This window comes from Salvia hispanica, chromosome 6 (genome assembly GCF_029641045.1).
Source record: "Salvia hispanica isolate PSC_SH4W2 chromosome 6, Shi_PSC_v1, whole genome shotgun sequence".
NCBI classification, from domain to species: Eukaryota; Viridiplantae; Streptophyta; class Magnoliopsida; order Lamiales; family Lamiaceae; genus Salvia; species Salvia hispanica.
In genome coordinates, this window is record NC_142697.1 from 26,081,562 (window position 1) to 26,095,644 (window position 14,083).

At 36.3% G+C, this 14,083-nt stretch overlaps 1 protein-coding gene across 2 annotated transcripts; it reads left to right on the forward strand.

Annotated features, from left to right (window-relative positions):
* Nucleotides 1–502: 502 nt before the first annotated feature.
* LOC125208183 (LEAF RUST 10 DISEASE-RESISTANCE LOCUS RECEPTOR-LIKE PROTEIN KINASE-like 2.4) lies at nucleotides 503–12,561 on the forward strand. Of its 2 annotated transcripts, none has more exons than XM_048107764.2 (5): nucleotides 503–1,257; nucleotides 1,360–1,398; nucleotides 1,498–1,635; nucleotides 1,889–1,921; nucleotides 11,216–12,561. In XM_048107764.2, the coding sequence occupies exons 1-5, from the start codon at nucleotides 510–512 to the stop codon at nucleotides 12,364–12,366; spliced, it is 2,109 nt and encodes a 702-aa protein (XP_047963721.2). In that variant the 5' UTR covers nucleotides 503–509; the 3' UTR covers nucleotides 12,367–12,561. The 2 variants fall into 2 exon arrangements, with proteins under 2 accessions (XP_047963721.2, XP_088918146.1); XM_089062020.1 differs by having other exon boundaries at nucleotides 11,699–12,561.
* The last annotated feature ends 1,522 nt before the right edge of the window (nucleotides 12,562–14,083 follow it).

Here is a 14,083-nt window from a genome sequence, read left to right on the forward strand (position 1 = left end):
AAAATCCAATAAAAAAATATCATTTTTAAAATACTAAAAATTAATAATACTATTATAATATTATTTTTTAACGGATGACACGAATCTGACACGAAATTTTCGTGTTCTTAACGGGTCGACCCGAAAGGATACACACCCAATAAACTTTGACCCAAACCCATTAATTTCGTGCGAATTCGTGTCGGGTGCCAAAAATTGGCAGCCTAGCTACATGAATATTGGAAAGTATGCGCGACGCGACATACACATTATTTATTCTGTCGGTTCGGTTATAGCCGAATTTAAATACATTCAAAATGAGTTTATAGGCATTATCAAAATTCATAAGAGTAAAACATTGACGTGTGTGGTAATGAAGGTTGTATAATGACTTGCTTGGCGTTTGGTTTTAACTTTTAAGACTAAATCATGTCCACCCAAAACATGCTCCAGCTTATCTCATCCAAGTATATATATTGGATTGCACATGGTTTATTTCATCACCAACAATTCATTAATTCAGTATATCCATGATCACAACTCATTCTCAAAACCTCATCCTCCTCACCCTCTTCATGATGATCCTCCCTCTCCATAGTTTGTTTGAATCTAGTGATGCCAAATGCACCCCTTCTTCTTGCGGCAACCTTCACAATATCGGCTACCCTTTCCGTCTCAAGGGCGACCCCAAGAAGTGCGGTAATCCAAGATTCGAATTAGCATGTGAAAATAATGTGACCTCCCTTTCCCTTAACTCTCACAAATACTATGTCAAAGCAATCAACTACAGCAAACACTTTTTGTTCAACAACTCCACCATCAGGCTGGTCGATGCTAGCATAAACAAAGACAACATGTGCTCGTTCCCCACCTATTCCCCATACACACACAACTTCACCTATCCTTATCCTTATGCCAATCCTGACCTAATCCCGGTTTATCCTACCGATCCGTATAATAATGATAAACCTTTCCCTATTAACTTCATAAGCTGTCCGAACCGCTTGAGCAATTCTTCCCTTATTTTCACTGATATCACTGCTCACTGTGGCTCTAATTCATCCCATCATCATACATATGCTTATGTCAAGGTCGGGCGCATGAAGGTCTCAGAAATGCCACACACATGTAAAGCAGGTGTAATGGTGATGACATTCGGGGATTTCAAGAATTTGAGCAACGTTTCGCTTTCGGAAATCCATGAGGCCCTCTTGTATGGATTTGAATTCACCGTCAACCCTGTTTATGTAATCTCCAAAAGATTTATTATGATTCTGGGTAAGTATGAAAAAATGCCATTGTAACTGATCATATATATACGGTATGTATATTAGTACTAATGCTGGAAAATGGTCCTGACTCTCCTCACAACTACTCTAGGATCTGGAGGGCTTATCGCATGGCTTGTGGTCTTTCTGTGTAAGCTCTTCATTACATATGTGTGTTTCAATTTTAATTATGATAGCAACCAAGACAAAAAAAAAAAAAACTCAGGCTTTTGAAAAACATAATTTGCAGGTTTGCTGTGTTCAGCTGTGAGCCCACCTCTATTCACCATCTGTGGATTCTGTGCTGTATTAATACTGGTTTTTGTTATAGCGTCAGTGTTTCTTACGTTGGCCGCCGGCCTTCTACCAGCTAAACCTCTATACGTTGGTGCGCTCTTAATTTCGTATTTACTAACTAGTTACTATTTCAAGTTATCATTGGACAAATTATCGGAAAAATCATCATAATAACATTTTTTCTTAATTGTTCCATGGCGACAAGATCGGTTGACACTTTTTTGATCAATTGAACGTAGAATGAGGGAATGTAAATCCAGCATGTATATTTTATACAGTACTATATTTCTACTATATTTATTGTTTCATTTGTTTGCTTACATGTGTACTCGGTGTGCTTTCAGCGGCCTTGCTATCTAACCCGCTAATCATCATCGGTATGCTCTTAATTTATGTTTTATATATTGAATACTCTTGATCAATTCTTAGTTAAATTGTTCCCACTTTTCTTGGTATGATGGAACTGAATAAGGATGGAATAGAACGGAGATGAAAATGTAATGAGGATGGGAATGGAATGGAGATTTCATTCCATTCTTGTGCTTGGAGAATGTAAGGACTAAGGCCATGCTTGGTATGATGGAATGGAATGAGGAGGGAATGGAATGAAGGTGGGAATGGAATGACAATTCCATTCCATTCTTGTGCTTGGTGAATGTAAGCTTTACAAATGGAATGGAATTGTTATTCCTTGATTGATTTCATTCCTAAGCTTGGTAACTACGAATAATATAAGAATGGAATGAAATGAAATATGAATAATTAATATGTTGATTCTATAAAAAAAAAATTATTTAAAAATATTTTTGTCAAATATTTTGGATCATATTAAGTTGAACTATACACGTAAATGAGTGTGTGCATATGTGGTGTATGTATTGTTGATGTGTGTATATATATATGTGCACACGTGCTTGTGTGTGTGTACATATATGTGAATGTGTTGCCATATGTATGTGTTGATGTGTGTGTGTGTGTTGCTGCATGTCAGTGTGTGTGAGTTTGTGTTGTTGTGTGTGTGTGTTGCTGCATTTCAATTTCAGTGTGTGTGAGTTCATTTCAGTGTGTGTGAGTTTGTGTTGCTGTGTGTGTATGTGTTTGTGTGTGTGTGTGCGTTTGCTGTGTGTGTTGTTGTGTGTGTTTTGGTGTGTGTTTTTTGGCTGTGTGTGTGTTTTTGTGTGTTGCTGTGTGTTTTTGTGTGTGTTTTTTCGATTTTTAATAAGAATGAGAAAAAGTGGTTGAGTGTATTAATTGGAGAGAGAAAGTTACCAAAAAAGGAAATGTGTCATCTTAGTTGGGACAAACTAAAAAGGAAAACGTGTCATCTTAAGTGGGACGGAGGGAGTAATAAATAGTTAAAGTGGAGAGAGAGTAAAGTAAGACATGGAATAATGTAGAGAAGAGTTTTCTCTACATTATTCTCTCTCTTATTTTACTTTTTCTCCACTTTAACTATTTATAATTATTTTTTCAAAATGAGTGCGCAAAATGAAATGACTCTACTACTATGAAACGAATGGAGTACTACACACACACTTCACACAAACTAAAATTTCAAATTTAGTTCAGTTTTTCGGTTTGAATCAGTTTAAACTTTTGAAAATTTTCAGTTTTTCGATTCGGTTCGGTTTGAATAAAAAAAATCTAAAAGCTGAAAAAAAATAAAAAAATAGGATGCTTGAAATGTGTGAAATGTGAGAAGTGTTTGTAGTGTGTAAATTGTGTGTGTGAAGTGTGTAGTGTGTGAAATGTGAGTAGTGTTTGTAGTGTGTGAATTGTGTGTAGTGTGTGAAGTGTGTAGTGTGTAAAATGTGTAGTGTATTAAATGTGTAGTGTGTTAAATGTGTAGTGCGTGTAGTGTGTGAAATGTGTGCAGTGTGTGTAGTGCGTGAAATGTGTGCAGTGTGTGTAGTGCTTTTTTTGGTAGAATCAACATATTAATTATTCATATTTTATTCCATTCCATTCCATTTCTATACTAATTTGTAGTTATCAAACATAGGAATGGAATCAATCAAGGAATAACAATTCCATTCCTTTTGTATTCCTTGTGGTTACCAAGTAGGAGTATAAGAATGGAATGGTGTTGGGAAATAAACACAAGCAATCACGAATATAAAGGAGAATGAAAACAACGAATTGTTTACCCAGTTCGATACAAAGTGTATCTACGTCTGGGAGCGATGCCAAGCCAGAGATTTCACTATATAATTTCAGGGTGATTTTACAATGAGGGGCACATCTATTTATAAGCAAAATAGAGAGCCATAATTCTAGTCAAACTAGGAAACATATTCCATAAGGAAATATCTTCTATGGAATAAATCTATCACAAGGAAATATACTTCAATGAAACAAATCCTAAATATGGTAGGAGATATTTTAGGCTTCATAATTAACAATCTCCCACTTGGAGACTAACAACTCCTAAACAACCATATCCTCGTGATCTCATCCCTGCATCCGCTTAGCATCGCCTAACCTTCTCTTCAAGTTTCAAGGCCAATTGAAGCTATGCATAGCTTCAATTTCTCTAAGGTCACCACCTTAGTAAACATGTCTGTTGGATTCTCACTTCCAAGTATCTTCTCAAGTTGCAGGATTTTCACCTCCAATAAGTGTCGAATGTAATGATACTTCAACTCAACATGCTTTGTCCTAGAATGAAACGCTAAATTCTTGCCAAGAAAATAACACCCTGGCTGTCACTGTAGAGTATGTTACTCTTGTTCTCTTTCCCAAGTTCATCTAAGAAACTCTGCAACCAGACCATCTCTTTGCTTGCCTCCGTCGCAGCTACATACTCAGCCTTCGTTGTAGACAAAGCAACGGTCTTCTGCAACTTAGAAGTCCATGAAATAGTAGTACCACCATAAGTAAATACATACCCGGTTGTGCTTCTTCTCCCATCAAGATCATTGGACGCCAAATCTGCCAGCTCGACATTCTTGCCATTGAAACATAAGACCCTTTATGTAGTACCTTTCAAGTATCTAAGGATCCATTTAACTGCTTCCCAATGTTGCTTACTCGGATCATCCATGAACCGACTCACTACTCCCACTGCTTGTGCAATATCAGGCCTCGTACACACTATTGCATATATAATACTGCCAATTGCTAAGCATAGAGAACTTTCTTCATTTCAACACGTTCTTCTTTTGTACTCGACGACTCCTTCTTCGACAGCTTGAAGTGACTGCCCAAAGGCACACTTACTGGCTTCGAATTATCCATGTTGAATCTTTCCAAACCTTACCAATGTAAGCAGCTTGCGAAAGATACAATTTTCCTGCCACCTCGTCACGCTCGATTCTCATGCCCAAAAATTGATTAGCCTCTCCAAGATCTTTCATGGAGAATCGTTCAGACAATTGCCTTTTCAACTTATCCATCTCCTTTGGATCACTTCATGCGATCAACATATCATCAACATATAATAACAGGATAAGATAGTTCTTGTCAAACCTCTTGTAGTAACAACAATGGTTAGCGTAGCATCTTTTATAGTCAATCTCCATCATGAATCCATCAAACTTCTTGTACCACTGCTTTGGAGCTTGCTTTAAACCATACAAGCTCTTCTTCAACTTGCACACAAGATTTTCCTTTCCTTTTACTACAAATCCCTCAGGCTGTGTCATGAACTCATCCTCCAAATCACCATGAAGGAATGCCATCTTTACATCCATCTGATGTAACAATAGATTTTCTGCAACTACCATACTCAACATTAAACGAATAGTAGTTAGTTTCACAACAGGAGTGAACACATCTGTATAATCAATACCATATCATTGATCAAATCCCTTGACAACCAGCCTAGCCTTGTAGCGCTTGCTACCATCAGCTTCACCTTTGATTCAATAGACCCACTTGCAATGCAATGCCTTTTTCCCTTTAGGAAGTTCCATAAGCTCCCATGTGCCATTCAGGAGAAGAGAGGCAAACTCATCATCCATGGCAATTTTCTACCTTCGTTTATCATGGCCTTTTCCTGCCTCTGCATAACACTCAGGTTCACCACCATCAGTAAGCAACAAATAGAAATTAGAGGGCGAGTACCTATCAGGTGCACGTCGCTCTCTAGTCTGTTTAGGCAGCGGAATAATAGGTGATGGAGTGCTTGATTATTCTTCAAGCACCTCTTCAGCATTTTGACTCTCCTTGTTCCCACTCGAGTTTGAGATGTCTAGCTCGACTACTTGGGGCTCAGAACTGCTAAAACTCGATGCCTCCAATCTATCCTTGTATAATACATGTTCATTGGAAACGACATCTCTACTATGAATAACCTTACGGTTCTGATCATCCCAGAGTCTATAACCGATCTCATCGCCTCCATAACCAATGAACGTACACTTAACAGATTTGGCATCCAACTTACTTCTCTCAACAGAACTAACATGAGCATAAGCAACACAACCAAAGATACGTAGGTAAAATAGATTCACCTCTTTTCCTGTCTAAACGTATCCGAAACTCCAACGGAACTGATGGACCTGTATTGATTAGGAATGCAGCTGTGTTGACTGCGTCTGCCCAAAAATTCTTTGGCAATCCACTTTTCAACCTCATGCATCTTGTTCGTTCATTCAACGTTCTGTTCATGCGCTCTGCAATTCCATTATGCTGTGGAGTTCCTTTCAAAGTCTTCTCCATGCGAATTCCATTCTCGGCGCAAAACTCCTTGAACTTTGCAAGTTCATATTCTCTTCCATTGTCGGATCTTAGACACTTCACCTTTAGCCCAGTTTCAGTTTCAACAAGGGCTTTCCACTTCCTGAAAGCATCAAACGCATCGGATTTACTCTTCACAAAATAAACCCATACCTTTCGAGTGAAGTCGTCAATGAATGTCATATAATATTCAGAGCCTCCTAGGGACTTCACGGGTGCTGATCCCCATAGATCACTATGGACCAATTTTCTGCCTCCCCTTGAGAAACTCACCCTTTTCTGTTTCCCAAACACGCTATCCTCGCATAGGCCAACTTCAACAGTTTTCATGCCAGACAGTAAACTTTTGAGCATATTATCTTCATCCCTTTCTCGCTCATGTGGCCAAGACGACAATGCCACAAATCTGCATTTTTTGTTTCACTTGCAAGATTAATGCAATCTTTGGAGTTAGTTGTGGTATACAAGGTACCCTCCTTCTTACCTCGAGCTACTATCATAGCTCCCTTGGTAATCTTCCAATTGCTGCAGCCAAATGTCACCATGTACCCTTCTACATCAAGCTGCCCAATCGAAATCAAATTTCTCTTTAATCCAGGAATGTGTCTAACTCCATTCAGTTTTATCACGGATCCATTGGATGTCGCTACCTTCACGTTTCCCTTTCCCACGATATCTATGGGCTCATCATCAGCACATGTACTTTCTCAAAATCGCCAAAAACGTAGTCTTCCATTATCTCCACATTGCTGCAGGAATGGAACGACTCTCCAGAATCCAATACCCACGATTCCATCGAACTACTCACACTCAAGATCAGCGCCTCGCTGGAAGAGGGTCTACTGTGTGTCTGTGTACATAATAGTCAGACTTCTTAGATCCAGAGAATCCACTAGATCACGGGGTTTAGGAACTCAGAGAACCTTTGAAACCATCGATCGTTGGGCACACAATCTTTCCCTGCTTTTCAAAACCCTCAACCCACAGTACTAAAAACTAGTATAAGGAGGTAGGGATCGAATCCCACAGAGATGGAAGCGTAAGAAAACATGCAAGAGATTTTGGACACTTGTTTTGGCTGCTGCCGCGCATTTTTTTTTTGGGTTGAGATTTAACTACTAGACTTGGGAAAGTAAATGATCTATTCTACAAGCTAGACCTAGGAAAACAAAACGGAAGCATGCATGACAAACATAGAGATGCAAACAGAACAAGACTCCAGCAATTAAACTTTACCTGACCTAGTGAATAATTTTTCCTAAAGTGCCTAGACAAATGAAGAACAGATCGTGGGGACCATTTCCTAAAATAGCAAAGTACGAATGAAAAGCTGCAAAATAATTAACTAAAGGTTCAGCTAACAACTAGCTTCATCTTCTCCAACGATTCTCAATCACAAATTGCAGAAAACAGGGTAAACAACAAATCGAAACAGAGCAAGCCGAATTAAACTATCAGATTATGATTAACTAAGGAAATTGAACAGATCTACTACTACTTAGACGAGGTAAATGAGAAAACAGAACTAAACATCAAAACCATGCAAGGATATAACAGATCTAGGCATCGGACGCTTCATCCGCTCCGGATCCAAGCCATCCACAACAGACAACAACCATTCCCATCTCCGATTACAACGATCCAACCAAGTTTCACCCGATCAACCACAATTCAACACCATTCAACTCAAACAACTCAGATCAAGTGTGAAAAGCGTCCAAAGTAAAACAGCAAGCAACGTAGACATGAAACGAAAACATAACATAGATTTCCATAGCTAAATAGGTGCAAATTCAACAGAGATTCAACAAAATAAGGCCGAGCTTCGAACAGCGAAGACTTGGGAAATTCAGAAGCGGAAATTAAAGATAGAAAACTTAAAATTGTATCTTCGCCTCGCGTAGAGACGGTGGTGCACTCCGATTATCAAACTGCGAACCGACCCCCCAAATTTGGTACCCCTTGATGTGTGGGTAGAGTGTGAGAAAATGAGCTCAGAGCTAATAAGTGTATATCTTATGCGTGTCGCGTGCTCTTATTTATAAGGATGGAGTTGAGCTTCTAGATCCTTCCTTGAATTCTCCATTCTGCCCTTCGTCTAGAATTCTCCTCTGTCTGGTGAATTTTCTTCTTTCTGCTCACTTTCTCTACCAGACTCCTTCTCCAGGCAATCTTCTTCTTTCTTCCTGGATCTGACATTTTTCTCTACACCTGGCTTACAAAACCTTGTTAGACTCAAGAAACTACAGATTTTACCCCTATAACCAATTCATGAAATTAGCCTTATCACTCGCCTTCGTCATCAGACATGGTAGCGTTTGCTGTCTTCTTGTCCTTCTGATACTTATTCTTATACTTCTTCCGTGCTTCACATTGATTTCTAAAATGCCCAAACTCATCACAATTCCAGCATTTAACTTGATCCAGATCCTTCTTGGATTGGCTCCTTCCTCTGGATTTTGATCTTCCACGATTTTGCCTTCCCTACGATCTACCTCTCTGTTCTGTACTCAATACTGAACTAGAAGTAGAAGATCTTGATTCTTTCCAGCAAACTTCCTCACCAATCATCAGATCTCTTACTCTGTCAACTGTCAGGTTTGTCTCTGCAGCAGTAACTGCTGTCACTGTGCCAGCCCAACTCTCAGACAGGGACAATAGCAAAATTAGGGCACGAATTTCATCAGCGAATTTTAAATCAACCAAGTTCAGTTGCGAAGTAATCATGTTGAACTCGTTGAGATGTTGTTGCACCTGCTTTCCCTCTTGCATTCTAAAATTAAACAATCGTCTAATCAGATGTACCTTGTTTGCCATTGATGGTTTCTGATATATATCCTCCAAGATCTTCATCATCTCCTTCGTCGACTTTGCTGCAGTCGTGTGATACGCTACATCCTTGGACAGCGATAGCCTAATCGCGCTCATCGTTTTCCTGTCCAGTATCTCCCACTCCTCCTGTTCCATCTTTTCGGGTTTGGTTTTTAAAGGTTTCCACAAATCTTTACCGTACAGGTAATCCTCAATCTACATCTTCCAAAATCCGAAATCAGATCCGTCGAACTTCTCTACAGCAATCTTCCCGTCGATCCCCATCATGATTTCTGCCTCTTAAACCTTAGGCTCTAGACACCAGTTGTTGGGAAATAAACACAGACAATCACGAATATAAAGGAGAATGAACACAACGAAAGTGTATCTACGTTTGGGGGCGATGCCAAGCCAAGGATTTCACTATATAATTTCAGGATGATTTTACAATGAGGGGGCACCTCTAGTTATAAACAAAATAGAGAGCTCTAATTCTAGTCAAACTAGGAAACATATTCCATAAGGAAATATATTCTATGGAATAAATCTATCACAAGGAAATATACTTCAAGGAAACAAATCCTAAATATGGTAGGAGATATTTTAGGCTCCATAATTAACAATTCCATTCCCACGTCCATTCAATTTCCATCTCCATTCCATTCCTTCCTCATTCTATTCCATCATACCAAGAGGCCACTAAAAAATACAAATGAAATGAGATTGTATAGTGTAGATAAATTATGTGTAATCTGTGCAGTGTGTATGTACAAGGTGCATAGTGTGTAAAGTGTGTGTAGTGAAAATAATTTTAATAATTAAAAATTCTAAAATTTTAATTTTATCATAAAAATTTAAAAAATTATTCAATTGAGTTATATTGAATTTAAATATATTTTATAATTTTGTTAAAATCTAAAATAACAAGGAAAGAGAATGAAATGGAATGGAATGACCATTACTTAGCAAAATGGATGGAATGACTATTCCATGTGGTAGAATGGTGATTCCAAATGGAATAAGAATGTGTTCATTCCTTCATTCATTTGATTGATATTTTTATTCCTTAATAATCATCATTCCATTCCACGTGAGAATAGTCATTCCTTTCATTTAGCTAAGAAATGATCATTCCATTACATTTCATTCTTTTCTTTCTATTTTAGATTTAACAAAATTATAAAACATAATTATATTAGGATTGTATTCCCACCATGTTATATTTAAATTCAATATCATTCAATTTAATAATTTTCTAATAAGTTATTTTTTAGAATTTTTAATTATTAATAAAAATCCACACTACACACACTATGCACACTATACACGACACACATTGCACACACTACACATAATTTGCTCACACTACACAATTCCATTCCATTTGTAATCCGTATATTCACCAAGCATAAGAATAGAATGAAATCCCCATTCCATTTTCATCTCCATTCTGTTTCCTCCTTATTCTATTCCGTCATACAAAGAAGCCCTAAGATGTTTCATTAAGCACAAGAATTGGAACCAAGTACTTTTTCCATTCCTTCATAATTAAGTTGTTTTTCTATTTTGTAACGTTTCAAAATAATTGAGTCATTTCTATTTTTGACAAGTCTCATACCTCTCTTTATCTCTTATGTAGTATTTTATTATATTCATACTTCATTCTTCCTCCACTTAACACATTACATATTTCTTCTTAATCTTCGTGCTGAAAAAAAATGATTCAGTTAACAAAATGGAAAGAGTATTTAGTAGGAGTATAATTTAAGATTGAAAGACATATTTACCTTATACTCACTATTTTGGCATATCAATTTAGATAGTGGTGTTTAATAAATTAAATTATAAATAGCAAAGTAAGATGAAGAAGGAAGTTGAAAAGAGAATAAGAAAAAGAAAAAAGTACTACTCCACTAAATAAAGACTAAAATAAGAAATAAGATGATATAGTCGGAGAAATAATTAAGTTAATTATTAGTAAAAAAAAAGAAAACATCTTGCTTAAATTGAACATATAGGAAAGGAATACGCCATATAAGATGAAGGAAATACAAATCTCAGTAAATAAATTCATTTTTAAGTCATACGAATAGCTGTTGCTTTTGCCAATATTGTGGAAGAATGAGTATGTATTTAATGATATATTTTGTTAATTATCTGATCATCTTATGACACGACAGACTTCATCATCGTGTCATCAAGGGTTACGATTTTTCCTTTGGCATTGTGGCTTTTAATATGCAAATTTCGAAAAAGGCATCAATCCGCATACAACACAATAGAATCCTACCTCCAAAGTGATAACAAACTCTCGCCAATCAGATATTCATATTCTGATATAAAAAGGATGACAAGAGGTTTTCGAGAAAAACTAGGTGAAGGAGGCTATGGATGTGTCTACAAAGGAAAACTTCGAAGTGGGCATGACGCAGCGGTTAAATTGCTGGGAAAATCCAGTAAAAATGGGAAAGACTTCATGAATGAAATAGCTACTATTGGAAGGATACACCATGTGAATGTAGTAAAACTAATCGGATATTGTGCACAAGGCTCCAAGCGTGCTCTCATCTTTGATTTCATGTCCAATGGTTCTCTTGATAAATACCTTTTGAATCGAGATAAAATGAATACCTTAAATTGGGATACCAAGTTTGATATTGCAGTTGGAATAGCTCGAGGAGTTGAGTATTTGCATCGAGGGTGCGACATCCAGATTCTTCATTTTGACATCAAGCCTCATAACATACTCCTCGATGATAACTTCATTCCCAAAATATCCGATTTCGGGCTAGCAAAGTTATGCTCCAGGGATAAAAATGCGGTGACAATGACTGCTCCTAGAGGAACCATTGGGTATGTTGCTCCTGAATTGATCAACAGAAGTATTGGTGTAGTCTCTTATAAAGCTGATGTGTATAGTTATGGGATGTTGCTTATGGAAATGGTGAGCTTAAAGAGAGATTTGACAAGGAACAATGGTAGTTCCAGCCAGTATTTTCCGTATTGGATATATGATTGCTTTAAGGAGGGCAAAGATATTCAAGTTGATGGAAATGAAGATAATCCCGCCATTACCAAACTTGTTCGTAAAATCACAATAGTTGCGTTGTGGTGTATACAGATGAGTCCAGATGCCCGTCCATCCATGAATAAAGTTTTGGAAATGTTGGAAGCTGATGTTGAGCATTTGAAGATTCCGGAATATCCATCCGAACCTACGCAGATTGTAGTAAATGCGGAGGAAACTGGAACTACATTTTCAAGTGAATATGTATCAGCACTACAACATCATGAAGATGCACCTGGTGTGGAGATAAGTGTGCAAGAGTGATCTAATTTGGAGTCCATCAGCTTCAACTGGTGAAGAATGTAATGCTGCATAAACTTATATTTTGATTGGTTGTGAAGAAGGATAGGATTGAGATTGTCCTTTTGCTTGTCTGTAGACTATAATAACTAATGCCAAATTTTATTGCAACATTATTAATAGTATATGTGAAGATCTGGTGTCAAGTTTGTGGTTTTCTATGGTTCTTGACATTAGTTCTTATGACTTTTATTTTTAACAAGTACTACTTTTTTTCAAATAAACGTATTCAACTGTTTTTTATATGATTTCTTATTCTCGGCCTATGAAATTATTCATAAGCTCAATATGATTTTATTTTTAAATTAATTCAGAATATTGTGAATGTTGATTTTACTTGTTATTGTTTTAATGGACAATAAATAGTTTGAATAATAAAGTGTTTGTACGTATTTATCAGTAAAAATTGGTAAAATATTTTTCCAAAATTCATTCCTAATAGTGTGGTGGTTTATTGTTCTGAATTCGACTTTGTAATATTTTTTAGGCACAATTTCAAAAAATATAATAAACATATTGGGGGGGTGTGGAAGATCAAGTTTATGTATTTTGAGTCAAGTAATTTTATGATCAAAACAACTAATCTTGTCGCTGCTCTGTGACGAGTGAGAACTGAGAAGTGATGAATTAGACATATTGTTAATTGTTTTATCTATTGTTAAGAAATTGATTGCTAGTTTTTTATTTATCTATTAGCATTAGTGAATAAATAGAAAATAAGTATTATTACAGAAATTAAAAGTAAAAAGTATTATGGCATAAAAGGATTATGTCAATTACTCTTTTTTTTTATATATATACTAATATTAAAAGCCATTGGACAATAAATGAGACACGCATGCAGTTTAGGCATGACAAATAATCTTAAATATCAAAGTAATAAATGTCCATTATAACAAGAAATTGCATTTAAGTGTGAAATATCATGGCATAATTTATACCCAAAAAAAATGTTATAAAAGGCAAAACTAGTAGCAAATTTTCTCCATCAATTTCAAACAAATTTTCTCTGCCAATTTCAAAATTAAATTTCTAGAAAATGGAATCGGAAAGAGGTTCTAGCATCATGATGGCTGTTTTTGTTGGACTCATTTGCATGTCTTTGCTCTCAAGCTTGTATCTGCAGGCAAGTGTGTTTATATATCTTTTCTTTATTTATTTTAACTAATCATTTTTATATGTAAATGTTTGAACTATTAAACTGACTTTCTTTTTGTTATAATTTTCAGAGACACGTGACGAAGTAACAAAGGTTCTTCAAGGACCATGCTCAAACTATCCAGATTGCAATGATCATTGTGTTAAATCGGGATATGCAAAACACGGAGGAGAATGTACCACTTGTTCCTGGAAAAGAAGATCTTGTTTGCGTGCGTTTAGTGCCAAATTAGATATTATAGGAATTGTTAATCTATTTTCTTTTGATATGTTGTTTTGACTTATGATTTGAATGAACTCAATGCTTATTTAGTATGGAGCGTATATCTAAAAATTTTCTGCTTTTCAAAAATTATTTCAGCTGAATTTTCGTCTACTTGTCTATTCATTTTCGTGAAAATTGTTAAAAAATAATATAACAATAATTACTATATATATAATGTGCACAACTAATTGTGGAGTATATAAGGGAAGCACTAGTGTCTTTTCACCTTTAAAGTCACGACATCCTTCAAATCACATG

Bases quoted from the DNA above. Each gene is read 5' to 3' on its own strand.
- LOC125208183 (XM_048107764.2), top strand. From the start codon at position 510: ATGATCACAACTCATTCTCAAAACCTCATCCTCCTCACCCTCTTCATG. The intron at 1,258-1,359 runs GTAAGTATGAAA...CAACTACTCTAG, and splicing joins AAGATTTATTATGATTCTGG to GATCTGGAGGGCTTATCGCA. The intron at 1,636-1,888 runs GTGCGCTCTTAA...GTGTGCTTTCAG, and splicing joins AGCTAAACCTCTATACGTTG to CGGCCTTGCTATCTAACCCG.